Source organism: Pocillopora verrucosa, chromosome 4 (genome assembly GCF_036669915.1).
Source record: "Pocillopora verrucosa isolate sample1 chromosome 4, ASM3666991v2, whole genome shotgun sequence".
Classification (NCBI taxonomy): domain Eukaryota; kingdom Metazoa; phylum Cnidaria; class Anthozoa; order Scleractinia; family Pocilloporidae; genus Pocillopora; species Pocillopora verrucosa.
This window is the reverse complement of record NC_089315.1, coordinates 27,351,572-27,368,130: the sequence shown is the minus strand read 5'-3', so window position 1 is coordinate 27,368,130 and position 16,559 is coordinate 27,351,572. Positions and strand designations below refer to the sequence as shown.

The window sequence follows — 16,559 nt, the reverse complement described above, 5'->3', positions numbered from 1 at the left end:
GTAATATGTGATCCCACATTTCAAGAAGCTTTCTTTCAAAAATTTGTCAGATCTGATGGAGAGGGATCTGAACCCCACTCATCCTACCCCCCTGGATCTGCCACTGAAACAGGACCTTGAATACCATGATTTTGTCAATAATAAAGATCTGTCTCAGCTAAGACTGAGAAGTGCTAGTGATCATCAGATGATGTTCTTTCCTTTGTTTTCAATTCCTCACCAGGTCACCTAAAACCACACTTTGATAATCGCTGCAAGGTTTTTGAGCTGGATCCATGTGACAGCTATGGTAAAGTCTGTTTGGTTTACAAAGACATCAAAGCTGGTAGGTGAAGTTGGACAGTTCAAATAAAATCGTAGATTTTTCCAAGCTGCCAAATGGTTGATATAGATGTTGTGGTTCAATTTTATCCTTGGTTTATCCTTTGTTTTTGTGTATTGTAATGTATGATAACAAGTTTGAAACAAAGGAAAATAAATTTGAACCAAGGACAAAATTGAACCACAACATAGACATTCTTTTATGTCAACTAAGTTCTTGGCATTGGAATATCCTTCATTTTTTCTGTCTCTCCTCTGCAAGTTTGCTAGTTCTCAAAATTAGTGGATTTTTGGTATGTGCCCAAAATAGAGAAAAAAAAAACTTGTCAATGCTCATCACAATGTCCTGTTCTCAGGAGAAACAACAGGACAACCTGAGATCTGGTTTCTTGATCGTTCACTGGAATGGTGGTATCTTGCTTCATCTTTCACTGATTATTTCAGAATGATGATAGTACATCTTGGCCTTCCTCTCTGGCAATATCTTTTTACTACAACAGGTCTAAGTCCAGAAACAAAGGTAGGCATAACTTAATTTGTGATTTTGCAACAAGTTAAATCAGTCACTTATTCTTGACTTAAGATTAATGTACTGAATTGGAAGGTCCTGGTTTGAGCCCATGGACTGAGTGGTAAATATGACGTGTTGTTGGGAAAGACTGTCAACACCAGAAGTTCTAATTCTCTCAACTTTGAAGTTTATGATAAATGTGTACTAGAAACAGTTCGGAATAATTTCGGAAGTGCACAGAGGTTACTTCCATTAGACCAGCATTCACTCAAGGAAGAGCAACTTGCAATGAAGCTTTCAGAGCAGACTCTCACTTTTGGTGTTCATGGTTTTTGCAGTTAAAAGGTTCCTTATTTATTTCTGAGGGTTGGTATCTCTGCAGAAACTTGGTGGAAACTAATAGGAAATCATTTCTTCTGTTTACAGCAATGGTTCAATCTCTATGCACCAACTAGATTAGCCATTGGCATGGCCAATGTGGAACAAAAGGCCCAACAGAAGCCAAATTCAACAGAGAGAAATAAGACTGAGGTACAGCTCTTTATCTTAAAGTGCACTTTGACGTGTTTCATGAACAGCAAAGCCACAACTTTTGTCTGAAAAGCACCAAAGGAATAAATTACTGGAAACTAACTTACTGGAAGTCAAGGTTACCTATTGCTTTTGAAAATAGCAAAAATAGAAATGCAATTATTTTGTAAATGATATCGTAAATCACCACCTTCCCCAATCTAAAATTTGTACTTGGGATGGAAAAGCAAAACAGTTTTGAGCAGGGTTCTATCAACATAATAATATTACAAAGAAATGATGATGTGTTGACAGTTCTGTCACTGATCAAATCCCTTCCAGCTTCCATTCCTTAAAGGGATATAAACTGCAGCCTCCTCTCTTAATTGGAGCAAGTTAATTTCACGCCCTGTGTATAGTATGCATAGTACTAATATTTAAATAAAAACTAAAATTTGATCGATCCAATTAAACACTTCACTACAGTGTAAGTCTCTATCTTTGGCAAACACAATATTAGACATCTGATGCAAAATAAATAAGATTACAAGATTATTGAAAAGTATATAAAAATTAATAGAGGAAATATGAAAATACTCTGCATTATGCATGGACAGCCTAAAATCATGGAAACATGTATAATTAATTCTCATCACAAGTTCCAACCCTGTTTTCTACTTGCAGCATAAAGCTATATGCAGGCTTTTGGATCTCAAATATGTCTAAATACAGGGGTGTGTTCTGGCACAGCCCTGGTGCCATAGGTGACTAACTTTGTCAAAGATAAAAGCACCTAGCTGGGAATCTGGGATCTGTAAGATAAGAACCTTTAGCAATACTGTGATTCTTCTAAGAATACGGCTTTAAAGTGGACGGATCATTGACCCTCACGCTGAGTGCTACCACCAATTCTTTCTTTCTGAAAATTAAACAAAACCAACAGGGAAAGACACTAATTAAATACTTCTAAAGATTTAATAGACTTCTTCAATTCCGTCTTTAGCTGTCACTCTGATTGTGATGCTTTACTTGATGATGGTGACGATGATGATAACATGTCCTCTGAATCAGATAGTCTATCACAGAGTTCAGCAATCTTTTTTCTTGAACTTGCTTGAGCTTTTTTCCTTGGACTTTTCCTGTAAGACAAGAATAAATGTTGCTTATTGTTACAAGGAGCAGGAGCCCTTTTCTTCAACTCTCAAGATCTGATTCAAGTTAGAATTCTACCTTTTGGTTACTATACATTTCCTTGTAAATTAATTAACTAAAGAGAAATTGGTACTATGGCAACTGAAGATAACACACTCTTGTTGATAAATTAGATTATTCTTATCCCCAAGTAGCTGGATGATGCAGTGAAAGTACAAGGAGAAGAGACAAGAAGACACTGATTTTATCAATGAAAATTACTTATTTCAAAAGTTCCAATCTTTCTCGTTAGAGAGCATTTGAATTGATAGAACTCTATTGTACAGAAAAAAATAACATGAACTTGACCCTTTTACTCCTAAGATCTTATTTGTTTTGTTGAACTTCTTACTTTCTGTTTTATAATTCTTATGATGTTAGTTCTGAGAATTTGGTATTGGATGAACTAATACATATAATCCTCTAATTGATATATATAAATTTTTTAATTCTCATCACTTCTTTGCTTGATATTGTAAGGAGAAATTCTGTCTTGATCACTCATAGGAGTGAGAGGATTATCAAACATATCTACCTTGTGCGCCATGTTATGATATCACTGTTACTTGACGATAGCTCATCTGAACTGTTGTTGATTTGATGTGAGCTATCTGATAGTTCACTTGTTGGTATGGGTGAATCACTATCCCCGTCAGTGGAAACTGATAATGATGATGATGATTTGTGTCCAGATGCCAGGCCTGAAATCAACAAAACAACTTTTAACAGCGAAAAATCACTTTATTGACTTAAATAACTATAGTTATTAACATGTTAAAATTATGAGTAAGTACTATTTGATCAACACTAAAACTGAGAGATCCTTTCTGTAACTCTCACAAAGCTTTTTTCCAAGGTTTTTGTGCATTTGGAAGCAAGAAAAATTTTCTAGATAATTAATTTCTAGTCGTTACCAGGCGCAAACGTCCTTTCTTTATGCCAAGTATAGCATTCTCCCCCACTTTAGTAAAAGAGTATAAGAGCCTCCTGAAAAGTTATTCTAGACTTTGGCAGAAAAAATGACTATCTAAAAAGTGAATAAAGTTTAGCGTAATTTGAACGTGCCATCACATGAAGTATTTAAAAGCGCTAGTATCCTGATTACTGGCAAATGAATCAGATCCGAAATGATTCAGTCAGATAACTGAGACGGCTCCTACGCTCAACTAGGCGCCCTCCCCCAAATAAGCGCTTACGAGGCCTTCCTCGTTTGCACTCAGCAACATTTGAGCTACTTTTAGCGTCTGGAGCAATTTTTTGCTGTTGTAGCAAACTGGAGCAATTTTTGCCTTTCTGAGAATGTTTTTAACATAATCAAGGTTTAGAGCACATATCAAGCACGAAAAAAACTTCACATAACCTATTACTTGACATCGTTTCGCAGGCCTATTGCGATCCTTATCTGATATAATTAGAACGGATAATTGGCTGAAATGAAGCCCAAAAAAAATCCATCTTCGTTTCTTTATTTTCCAGATTACTCTTAAATTACACCCATATTTGTAAGTAACTTCTTAAAGCTAAGTTTCAAGCTATATTTCTTTTCGGATGTTAGAAATTATTGTGTAGAGCGAAAAATAAAGCTTTTAATTACTGTCTACAAACAAAATTTCAAGAAATTTAAGTAGCAACTTTATTAATATAAGCAATTTTTTAGCAACTTTTTGACATTTCAGAGGGCAACTTTTTAGCATTTTGCGAGCACAGTTTAGACAGACCTGGCATCTGCTCCCTTGCCTATAAAATCAATTTGTATTACCATTTTATATAGAACTTTTTAAGCTTCAGCTACAGTGGAATTAGTACAGGTTAATAGATTCCTTACGAGCGCCCCCCCTCGAATAAGCATCCCTCTTCCGATAAGCGCCCCTCCCTTTAGCCAAAATTATAAGTAAGCGCCTGGCAGATGCTCATTCGAGGAAATACAGTTATTGAAATGTATATGAATATGGAGAACCAACTTAACAAATTTTTTTTGTACAAAATACGAACAAGTGCAAATTCTTTACCTGCTTATTTATTGGCCAATTGGAAACTGTATTTGCATTAAGGACACGTTTAAGCGAAAGTAGTTTACCACTAAACGTTAACAAAAGTGTTGCCATGTGCTCTTCATTGGAAAAATGTGATGTTTACCCAGCCATGACCAGCGCTATTATAGCAACATTCATTAAACTGACTTGTTCCATCGTTAAAAGAACCTCCCCCTCCCCCACAGGAAATATGTTCATTAGCCCCACCACTTCCCCCAGAATAACCTCCACCTCCGCCCGGTCCCTTTTCTGGTGTACAAAAACCACCGCCACCTCCAAACCCACCCCAATACCATCCACCCTTTCCCCCTTGATGATATCCGAAACCTCCTTTCCCCCCACTAAAATACCTTGGGCATATTGAATCGTGTCCATTTGTGTGGAAGCCGCCGCCGCCGCCACCTATAATACAATCAAAAAGTGATCAGTGGTTCTCTTAAAAATAGCAACTTTAAATTTGAGTTATTGCGATCAATCAACGATTCCAGTGTTTCGCAACGAGGTTTATTTCTTGGTTTTTTGAGGCTTAATTATTGCATGGATATTGTTAATGAAAATCTTGTGAGGACAAGTCAGCTTTAGGGTTAGCTTCGACTCTCTGTTTAGTGTTTCTATTTCATCCAGGTTCAATATTAGCGAATAAGAAGCCTTGTCATCTGTTTCGACGTCTTCTCCTGCCGTATATTCGTGGATCGCTATAGAGAATCGGACAAATGTGCAGGAAATTCAAAAAAGGAAAAAGCCAAATCTGACAGAATTTTAACTGCTTGTATGAGGCGTTTCCAAAGTATTATGAAAGGAAAACTTCAAAATAATTTCGATAACTATTGATTTAATAAATCATTCAAAATCTGATTATTAGCGACTTACTCTCTCATTTGGTTTAAGATCCTGAAGGATGGCAGTGGAATGCAACGAAAATCTTAGTATTTATAAAAAGAAAATTCTCCACCTACCAGAAAGCCGTCCATTTGTACGTCCTCCATGTCCGTTGCTTCCCCCCGAACCCAATGGCGAGTTGTCCCCTGCATTCCCTGTGGTGCTTGTGGACGCATCACATCTCAGATGTTGTTCTGACATATTTTTAATTCCCCCTCCACCTCCAGCTATAATCAAAGGCGTGTTGTCTTCTTTCACTACAAATGTACCTCCTCCGCCTCCAGCAGTTTGTTTGTCGTGATCTCCTCTTTTCCCTTTTTGACCAACAAGGACATGTATGATCTCATCTTTTGTCAAATTAAAGTGTCCAATCATCCGTGCCCCTCTTCCTCCGTTCTTGATGATACTGTCCTCACCGTATCCCCCGGAAGCTCCTATTGCTTCTATTCTGTATTCACCAGTATGTGGCACAGTCCACTGTTGAATACCGCTGGACACTGCAACTTGTCCATCATGATCCTGACCTGTGTAGTAACTACCAATCGACTCTGAACCTATCCTTCCACTCCTACCAAGATTTGTAAACACAGCTGTGAAGCCTGTGCAATAAACACAAAATAAAAGGGAGAATTTTGATACTAGTAAGAATTTTTCAAAAAATATAGTAGGAATTGTTTATAATGCCCACTACCACTTAAGAAAAAGATTCCTGTAAATTCGGCAGAAAAAGATAAAGAAAAAAAATCTCCTGAGAATTCCTGCAACAAGTAAGAATACTTGGTTGATACATCGCCTAAGATCCAATGAAAGATTAAATCAGCAGGAGTCAGAGGCGCTGAAGGAACAAATAAATCAATCAAAATGCACGCCTCCTGGCCCACGAGACGCTTTTTCCGAAAAGTGGAGAGGACGGGAAATGTCAAGAAAGCGCCCTGATGGCAAGGTTGACCTTGTGCAGCAGAAGGAAAAAATTCTCAGGAATAAAGTTTCGATGGCAGTAAGAAGTTTGCTTACCATTCGTGATAAAAGGATTCGTGAAATCTTAAGAGACAGAAATGAGATGAAGAATGCTCAACAGATTGTGCAAAGTAGACAAGAATACCATTAAAAAATGCTTTAAAAAAGAGGAAGATGGAACGAATCTTGACGTCAATAGATGACACAAACCGTAAATCGTTATCTTTTACAGAATGGATGAATAAACATATCCCTATGGTGTCTCCCTCCATGCAAAATAGTGGCCTGAATTAAAAAGAAGCTAAAGAGAAAAGCACTTCTTCCCCTCTGCCACGAGTTTCTTTCTTCTCTTTCCTGGTATCAAACTTTGTCTTTAGACATACCTAGAATCTCGCAGCGTGCTTGGCCTACTCTTCTGCTCCTGCTCTCGATTCCGATACCGAAATTTCAGGTTGGTCACCACCGAGATGAAAAACCCTGTATCTTTTCATAGTAAAAAGGCCTAAACTTTGAGGAGAGTTTTGAGGATAGGACTGTTTTGAAATTTCTGTAAATGCATTTTCCTTATCTTTCTACTTAACTCACACTGCAACTTATTTAACATTAAAAATTTAAAAAACCCTCGCGCTACAGTACTGTCATACGAGCATTAACATTCAAAACTCAAAAACTTTCGCATCACTGTCACTCGTGCTAAGAAGTTTGTTCGAACCTCTTCGCGTCCCTTTGAAAAAAAACGATCTTTCGAGCTGTTATGGCGCGAGCTAAACAAGAAATTATCTTTGCGCTTCCACCAACATTCACATCTATAAAAATTATTGTGCCATAATCGTCTCTGAAACCAACCATGACTCCCTCTGCAACTTCATCGAGCCTAAACATTTTCGCATCCATTACGTCTTTAAAAAACTCACGCTCTTTCGAGCTACTGTTGCCCAAGCCGCACAAGGAACTCCCTTTGCAACTTACTAAACATTCAAATCATAAATTTTCGCGCTCTTGTTGCACGAGCCATACAATTAACTCTTTCTACAACTTCCTAACCATTCAGCACGTTTTGCGTAATTCTAAAAATCACGCTCTTTCGTGCCATCATTGCACGAGACGAACAAAAAACTATCTGCGACATCATCAACAGTGTGTGTTCGAAAATATTTTAGCACCATTGTCGATCGAGCCAAAAAATTACAATATTTTGGCTATTGTCTCTCTATGAAACTCCCTCTGCGATTTCACTGAGCCCAAAAGTTTTCCGTGTCGTTCAGAAAATCACCCACTTTTGCCTTATTGTCGTTTAAGCTTATCGAAAAACCATCCAAAATCACAAACCTTCGCTCTCTTGTCGATCGAAGCCCACTTTTTCTTGAACTATAAATCGAGTTTACTGTTTTGAAATTTGCGCTCTTTCTACGTCATTTATCTCTCGTTCTACAGTGAAAGGTCTACATCGCAATAACAATGCTAAGGTAACTCACAGATTATAGAGACGCATGTCGCAAGAAAAAACAGTTGCTTTGGTTTAGCGTCATTGATATCCAGTGGTTATTCACTTGTTAAAGAATTTCACGAAAATGTTCTCGAAGTTTAAGCAAGAAAAACCCTCGCATGTCCCCGAGCCAGAAATGCGGACTGGCATAATTCCCTTCAGCTTATTAAGGCATGCGACGCAGAAAAAAAGTCCACGAGAATGAGAAATAAGCCAGTTGAAGAAAGAAAAAGCGATGGCTTTGTTAGGAGAAGCATGCGAGGAGGCGAATGATACTCTCATAAGAAGGTTTGGAGGCAGTGGCCTCACTTACGTGTCTGTATATTTCCTGAACCAGCAACTAATGTCATGGTTGATCTTCTTATTGGTCAAGACCAGATGATCTTCATTTTGCAAAGGTTGACTCGAGAGAAAAACTGGAAGAGAAGCAATCGCTAGACTAAGGCCATTGGGGTGGTCGAATATTGGCTTTCCAGAAGGAAAAGCATCGAGGAAGACGAACAGAACTAATCTCGCTAGTACCTTTTTTAAGCAGATCAAAGGCATTTAACGAACTGAACGATCCTATGAAGCGGTTCTAGGAAGTTGACACCTTAGGCGTCGACGAAAATTATGCAATACCGATAAAAAGAGAGGAGGAGATAGTCCTTGATAAGGTTCTAGTCTCATTCGTTCACGATGGAGAGCGTTACCAAGTTGCCACACCTTATAATCATGACCGTCCGTCGTTACCGGACAACCAGAGATGGCCTTCAGCCGCCTTAGAAATACAGAGAAGCGTTTAAAGCGACAATATTTGCTAGGAGAAGACTATCAGAACGTTATTCCTCTTACCCCGAAAAGGAGCCACAGTGTCAGTGGTACCTCCCTCACCTCTCTGTATGCCGTCCTGAGAGGTCCATTACAAAGACGAGAACCGTATTTGATACCAGTGCAAAGTTTCAAGATAATCTTTAAACGATAAAATTCCACTGGACCCCAAGCTTGAAGCAGATCTGTTCGAAGGCCTCCTTTCAAGTAGTCATTGCATGTGACGTCAGTGAAATGTACTTACAAATAAACATCTCGCCTCTAGACCGTTCGATGTTTGGATTTCTTCGGAAGAATTTGGAAGTTAATCGAAATGACTTCGTGTTTGGAGATGCATCCGCTTCGCTCTGTGCCCAGTTTGTGTCTCAGGAAACACCAAGAAATAACAGAGAGAATTTACCTCATGCCTCCGAAACTGTCCAGAAGTCAACATACATATGCAGATACAATTCTTTGACAGTGCAATCCATTTGTTCAAAGAACTTCAAGATCTGCGTAATAAAGTAGGAGAGAAGGCTCGTATATAGTTAATTTACTCTCCAGAGGTGCTATCAGTCACTCCGCAGAAACTCAGAGCACTCGAAATTAACCTTAGCCACGACACTTTGCCAGTGACAAAAACCTTCGGAATTATGTGGAATGCTCTGAATGATGTTTTCTCTCCTCGAATCACAACTCCAGTTGAAGGTCTATCGTGGGGATAATAACCGAAATACTTGATCCATTAGGTCTCGCCAATCCGTTCATAGTCCAAGCAAAGATCCTTACTCAAGATTTGTGGGAAATGGGGGATGGGATGATACTGTTACTCAAGAGATCGCTGAGCAAGCCGAACGATGGTTTCTAGAGCTGGAGATCTTGAAATAAATCACATATCTTAGAAGTCTAAGGGAGTCAAAAGCGGAGAGATCGAGCAGCGCCCTCACTTTCATGGAAGCATAAAGAGTGTTCATGGGATATTAAGCTATCTAAGATGTTCCTACGATAAAGAGTATTACAAGTCTTCATGATTGCATCCAAGACCAAGCTTGCTCCTTTCACGCTTATCACAACACTTCGATTGGAGTTACCAGCTTACATATGTTCCCGTGGAATGGACGTTAAATACATCGTGACGATTCAACTTCGGTGGCAAGTTCCGCAATTTCTTTCTCAAGCAGAAAACAAGTGGCCACAAGTGAAGATCGACGAGGGTCTAGAGGTCAAAACCGAGAAGTCTTTGATCCACACAGTTTCGTTTCTATTGAAGTCGTCGAAGATAACAGGTGGAAACTAAAACCTGAAAATCGGTCAAGTTGGTTCAACTCACGCGAGTGACATTGTATATGATAAGATTTGTCGTGAAGTGCCACACAAAAGAGAAAGGACGGTTAGACGGTCCTCTTCCTCCTAACGAAATCAAGCTGAGTTACAAATAATCGGAGAAACGCAGCGGGCTGATTTCGCCGAGGAGTTCCTAGCTATTAAAATAAATGAGCCTTACAGTAGAGGAGTAAATTGCCCGAGCTGACGCCGAAAGTCGATCTTGATGGTCTTCTTCGCAGCGATGGTCTACTAAGGTTTACTTAAAGTCTACCTTACGATATGCGATTTCCGATAATTTTTCCGAGATGAAACTGGGCGACGAAGCTTATCGTAAAGCACCATCGTGAGGATGAACACCACGTTACTGGAACGAACTACAGGCTTGTTTACCACTCCGCCAAGCATAGGATAGTTGAAGTGAAAGACAAAATTCGGGAATGGGAAAATGCATGCAGAAAGTGTAATGAGATAGCATGATATTTTACAAACAGTTACCTATGCAGTTCCTTCCATTTCCTTGAAATCCATCTTTACACGTGCAGCTGTGAGATCCCAAGGTATTGTTACATTTAGCATTCACATCACAGGTGTGTGTTTCGTCAGTGCATTCGTCCAAATCTAGAACATTATAGAAGAAATGTCATGAAAATAAAACCTTTTTTTATGTTTCTGTCTTGTGTTTTGTTAATGTTTGTTATTCTTGATTTATTTTAATCGTAGAGTCACCTCAGAAAAGTAAGGTGAGATAAGAAAGCATAATGTGTTACGAACAGTTACCTGTGCAGTAAGTTCCATTTCCATGAAATCCATCTTTACACGAACACTTGTAAGATCCCAAGGTATTGTTACAATCAGCATTTACATCACAGTTGTGTGTTCCGTCAGAGCATTCGTCCAAATCTAGAACATTAAAAAAGAAGTATCATTTAAATGTTTTGTTAATGTTTGTTTGTTTGTATTTCTTGATTTTTTTTTATTTTAAAGTCACCTCCAAAAAGTAAGGTGAGATAAGATAGCATGATCTGTTACAAACAGTTACCTGTGCAGTTAGTTCCATTTCCATGAAATCCATGTTTGCACTTGTAAGATCCCAAGGTATTGTTACACTCAGCATCCTTATCACAACTGTGTGTTCCGTCAATACATTCGTTCAAGTCTAGAACATTAAGAAAGAAGCATCATTTAAATGAACCTATTTTTTATGCTTTGTCTTGTGTTCTGTTCTGTTATGGTTTGTATTCAATTCATAAAACTGGGAAGGTGAAATAAAAAAGCATGATAGGTTAAAAACAGTTACCTGTGCAATTGTTTTCATTCTCTTGAAATCCATATTTACACGTGTGGTTGTAAGATCTCAGGGTATTGTTACACTCAGCATTTACATCAGAGCCATTTGTTTCTTTACAAGAATCATCTATGTCTTAGACAACAAAGTGAGCATCACAATTATGCCAAGGTTGTTGTTTTAAGTTAACGTTTCCTGTTGTCAGATAAGAATACTTACCAATACCGTTTGTCTCAATTTCTTGATATCCCTCCTTACGCCTGCAGATATACGATCCGATGGTGTTATTGCATGTCGTATCTCCTTCGCAGCTGTGTTTTATGGTGATACACTCATCTATATCTAAATGAAAATCAGACAAAATTATAATAATGACAATGACGACGATAAAAAAATAAAAGAGAAAGGCTGAAAGCAGAGATTGGAGAACTTAATGCTTTTCATCGTCTCGGTGATAAATTTATCGAATGATGGTATCATCTCTGACCTTGGCGTAGAATTTGTATCCAGTTTTACTGACATCCGCTTCAGCAGTTGTTCATTGTAAAAAATGGTAAAAGAAAAAACAAATTTATCATCTTACTGATTGGAAACAAATTGCAGAGGATTGCTCACCTTCACCACAATCATGGCCTTCAAATCCAGATCCAAGAACACATAAACACTGATAATCTCTGTCTGTAAACCCAGCTTGGCATGTTGCATTATTCTTGCAAGGATTTCTGGCACAAGCATTCTTACGAACAAAACGAATAGGAGCACTTTAATTTTTGTGTTAACCTTCTGCGCATGCGTTCGTGTTTGCGAGTTCTGAATGTTATGCAGGTTTGTCAAATCTATACGTCCTCTGTAATGGTCCTCGTGTGTGCTCTCATTTATATGCCCATATGTTCCACGCAAGCTGGCTTATTTTTCAAGCAAATGTCTGCATTGAACATAGGTTCTCTTTATACACGTGGCACTGTTCAGAGCGAGAAAAAAAATGTGTCCTCAAAATGTATCACAACAACTCCGGAGGTGGGATATTAAATTAATAATAATAAAAAATAATATGCTTCTCCCAATTCTCTATTTCAAAGTTTAAACGTGTAAGTATCATAACCTTTCTTTTGGTTGTTGGAGGGGGATAGGCTAGGGAATCCTTGGTCTTGTTAAGAAGCTTCGACGAGACAAAGAATTTCATTCTCTCACCTCAGCACCGCGGTAAATATAACTTTCGTTTTTCATCAGATCTTTATCGTGTTCAATAGTAGCGTTATTCAGATCACACTTGTGCGTTCCAGACAGCTGTGTTATCGTGTGGAAGTTATAACTGACGCAGTTAGGTTCCAGGTAGCATTGCGCCATGCAGAGATCCTCGTCGAATACTTGAATGGTTCGAACCGTGTGATTCTCCAACCTGTAGCCAGGTTTAGGAAAACTGGTAAACTTAAAATTACGGCAGTTACCTGGTGAAATATTACATTAAGTTAGAAAGTGGCTATGTAGTATTGAGCACATCTTTTGAAACTCGAAATCGAGAGCAGTGTTAGTGCTCAATTATTGCTTTGTTTTCCTTTTGTGTTTTTGCCACGAGAATAACACCAGTCGAGTGATTCTAATTTATACTCTGAGTAATCACTTCTATTTTAATCTTCCTTCGGAAGCGTTCAGCTATCGTGATCAATTGTTGCCAAAATCAATAGACAACTTTTTTGATATCTAGAGTGACTCGTGTTTATCAAGTGTTATATTGATCGTTTTCATTGTTACACATCGAGAGAGAGAAATTCAGTGGATAAGGTTCAGAAATTGCAGTGTTATAGGAGAAAGGTTAAGGAAGCACTTCTCCAAGTTTTAGGTCTCTTTGTTTTCCCAAACGTAAGATGTTCGTCGAAATGTTTGGCGCAAAGTTACAGAGTCAAGTATGGAGCCGCCATGCTGGTGATTATCATTGGTCCGCCAACATGGCGGCTGGGAATAGTGGAGGACTTCTGGAACTTACTTTGGCTATCTAGCCCACTGATTATCTAAACTAAACCAAAAAACGTACGAAAACACTTTTCTAAAAATTAGTATGGAAAAACGTTGAAAATCACCAGATAGGTCTATAAACGCTATCGGAGGTTTATGTCACGCAACCACCATAACTCTGAACTTCAAACTGCTTTGGTTTCCAAACCAAGCACGCTTTTGTGTTAAAAATTTGAAAACGGATACAAATTTATACCCCCATATGCCTGATGAGGATAAAAATTTTCGTTGCCCCGTATTTTTGGATTTTCGAATTTGATGATGTCACGTGAAAATCAGCAATGAAGTTCGGAAATAACACGCGCTGTCATTGGTTGAAAGGGCGTGTTCTACCAGAGTATAGAGCACGGAGCTGAGCCAAAGCTGTCACGTCATCTGCCAATTTGTACTTTCTCTACCCTTTTTTCGTTTCTTGGAAGTGAAATTTCGGAATAAGCGAGCCGGCAAGTAGCAACAGAAGAACCAAATAAGGGTTTGTAAACATGCCAAGCTCTGTAATTTGCACTATTCTAACGTGCGAGGAGACGAAAATCCTAGCAAAGAAAACAAAATGGACAATCCGAGTTTTGAAGGTTTTCACGCTCATTTTGATTATAAACTTATGTAAAGCAATAACAATCAAACACAGCTGACACTCGTATAGTATATAAAGTTTAAATTCATGCAAATCATGAGCATGTCAGAGCAACAGCGATCATGCTGAGGTCCATCGCGACTAGCTTATCATAGCGATCTCCGGTCATTAAAGTGCAGCAAACCTCAAAAATAACATCGGACGCCCTTCGAGTGAACTGAACTAAGAGCTTGCTCTGATATCCTTCCCGATGCGTTGAGTGGGCCACATCACTCACAGCAGTCGAGTTTTTCGGCGCTGTCATCCCGAGCAATCTTTTTCCTGTGAATTCGGCTGTCGTTCATTCAAAAAACACACGCCTTGCGCCGTTTGTTTTCTAATTGTCACGAGAAAAAACTGTTTTTATGAGCCACAATTCGGCCGGATTTCATTAAACTTTTCACGTTCAGAGTCCGTATTAAGACTAAGACACTTAAGGCAAAAGTGTTATATTCGGCCCACCGAACTATTTCAGTTTGTGAACTATGGCAGATTGTAGGCGTTGATAGTTTGTGAACTTAGATGGTTTAACATTTTTGACAGCTTCAGACGTGCTTAACCAATTAGTTCATTTGAATCACTCTAATGAGTATCCTGATTGCTTTATTGTAGCCTGCTTTAGGAGAGTATAGAGCATGCTGACGACACTGTTGTTCGCTCAGGAAGTAAATGTTGTTTTGAAAATTGAAATTACTGCGTAGGGAATATAACGGATTTTTTCCTTTAAAACAAATAAAGAAGCCTTGACTGTGCCCTGTTCTGTTATGAAGCACTTTGGAAGTGGCTTGAGCACTCAAGAATTGGAGAGAAACACTGGGCGACTACATCTCGTGTTTCACTACACTTCCTTCGTACTCTACCGCCTCCTGCGTGCTTTACAAGAGAACAGAGCACAATAAAGGCTTCTCTATTTGTTTAATAATGGTCGAAAGTTTAAAGAACGAACCATGCTGAGACGAAACGTCTGAGCATATTTAGTTTCTTTATAAAGTTTATTGTCGCGGAGATTTTTAACCTGGTCAATTCATGCAAAGCGTGTGTTGTTATGTCGTAAGTTCAGCCTTCGAGCATACTGCATACTGTGAAAATTATGAAAAACAAACCTAGAGAAAAACAAACTCGCTCACATATAACTCTCGAGGTTATAAATTTTATGAACTCCTCGGTATGAAAAGCGATTCAGCACTACTCAGGTCCTAGCTTTTTAACTCTAAAAATGTAACAAAAGTAGCGTGCATTAACAGTCACTAGAAGGCGAAACGCTGAACTTTACCCTCCAGCATGTACATTTCAAGATTATAAATGAGTATAACAGGAACAATAAATCCTAAAACGTCAACTGTCGTCTTTGTTAAGAAAATCTTTTTGTCGAAATCACCTGTTTTTTATTTCCCACAAACTTAGTTAGAACTTTCTTTCTAAGGTGGATCGGCCAGGTTTTACCATAAATGACATGTTTAGGCCAAGTTTGATGCAATACTGTTTCCTTTTTTTTAAATTTTTAAGTAGGTTTTGCGGGAGCAACATATTTCCACGAAACGTTATTTTTCCCGTTGTGACGAATTAGAAAGTTTCATTACAAGACTTGAAAAGTTTTACTGCTTTGTAAAGTTTTCATTCGAGCAAGCCAAGCCATTTCAGTTGAGTTCGACGGAGCTCCTCGACTTCAAATACGAATGAAGGTCTGCCAGTTTTTAACTTATCCATTGTACCCGATAAAAAAGTCGTTCTTGGGCTTCATTGAAGATACAATAAATATTTTTTTAAAGTAAACTTTCACTTTTAGATACTTTAACAGGCTATGTTCCCTAAAATTTTAATTCGTTCGTGATCCTGTTACTTCAAAAAACTGGGTTACAAAATGACTTAATAATACATACATAGGTACATAAAATACATAGGTTGTCTCATCAAATAATTTATTATATTTAATACAAGAAGAGAAGCTTGAACGGACATTTCAAGGTTCCGTGGTTGTCATTAAAAATAATTAAAAATAGATATGAAAAATTTGAAATTTTCTCAAACTATACCTTGTCCTTCTGGTATTAGGGAAGCCAAAACGACGAGAACGAAGTAGTAGAATACAAAGAGCATGTTCTCAGAAAACGCTCGTGAGTGATAATTCCAGAGAACGGCCACAGCGTGTTTTCAAACTTTAGGAAAACATCTTGCAAAATACGACAGCTGAAGAATCCGCGTTCAAATACTCCAATCCATGATTATTTAAGAAGTTCTCAGTGGTTGTCATAACTGAATAAGATCTTCTGGGGTGTAGTTGGCTGGTGAAACTCAATAACATATGCCTTATTGACCAAGCGTCAGGCGTGAGGTCAAGATGTAGCCGAGTGTTTCTCCCTACTTCTTGAGTGCTCTAGCCGCTTCCTAAGTGCTTTACAACAGAACAAAGCAGAGTCAAGGCTTCTCTATTTGTTTTATAATAAATAATTCGTTAAATTCCCCAAGAATTACTTTCAATTTTCAAAAAAACTTTATTTGCAAAGCGAACATCAGTGTCATCAGCATGCTCTATTTAACAAATAGATTCCTAGTTGCCCTGCGTCTGTTCAGTACTAAATCACAGATGACGTTAAATGTGGTAAGAACAAAAAAGTGACACACGAGGAGCAGCCAAGTGTGTCACT

At 38.3% G+C, this 16,559-nt stretch overlaps 2 protein-coding genes across 2 annotated transcripts in view; one reads left to right on the top strand and one right to left on the bottom strand.

Annotated features, from left to right (window-relative positions):
• Positions 1-1,432, top strand: part of LOC136280407 (tubulin polyglutamylase complex subunit 2-like) — a 21,906-nt gene extending 20,474 nt beyond the window's left edge. Inside the window, exons 5-7 of the mRNA XM_066165432.1 lie at positions 224-325; positions 678-841; positions 1,259-1,432. Of these exons, the coding sequence (XP_066021529.1) occupies positions 224-325; positions 678-841; positions 1,259-1,432 (440 nt within the window). The remainder of the gene's footprint in view (positions 1-223; positions 326-677; positions 842-1,258) is intronic.
• Positions 1,433-4,326: 2,894 nt separating this feature from the next.
• On the bottom strand, positions 4,327-16,011 carry LOC136280221 (uncharacterized). Its single transcript, XM_066165106.1, has 10 exons — positions 15,948-16,011; positions 12,480-12,736; positions 11,904-12,024; positions 11,508-11,630; positions 11,301-11,423; positions 11,043-11,159; positions 10,781-10,903; positions 10,499-10,621; positions 5,523-6,044; positions 4,327-4,968 (listed from the first exon to the last, which is right to left on the bottom strand). Exons 1-10 carry the CDS (start codon positions 16,009-16,011, stop codon positions 4,646-4,648), a joined length of 1,896 nt encoding a protein of 631 aa, XP_066021203.1. The 3' UTR covers positions 4,327-4,645.
• Between the last annotated feature and the right edge of the window lie 548 nt (positions 16,012-16,559).

Coding starts and splice junctions, on each gene's coding strand:
- LOC136280221 (XM_066165106.1), bottom strand. CDS start 16,011: ATGCTCTTTGTATTCTACTACTTCGTTCTCGTCGTTTTGGCTTCCCTA. Junction 12,737..15,947: donor CCTAATACCAGAAGGACAAG/GTATAGTTTGAG, acceptor ATATTTCACCAG/GTAACTGCCGTAATTTTAAG. Junction 10,904..11,042: donor AAATGGAACTAACTGCACAG/GTAACTGTTTGT, acceptor TTAATGTTCTAG/ATTTGGACGAATGCTCTGAC.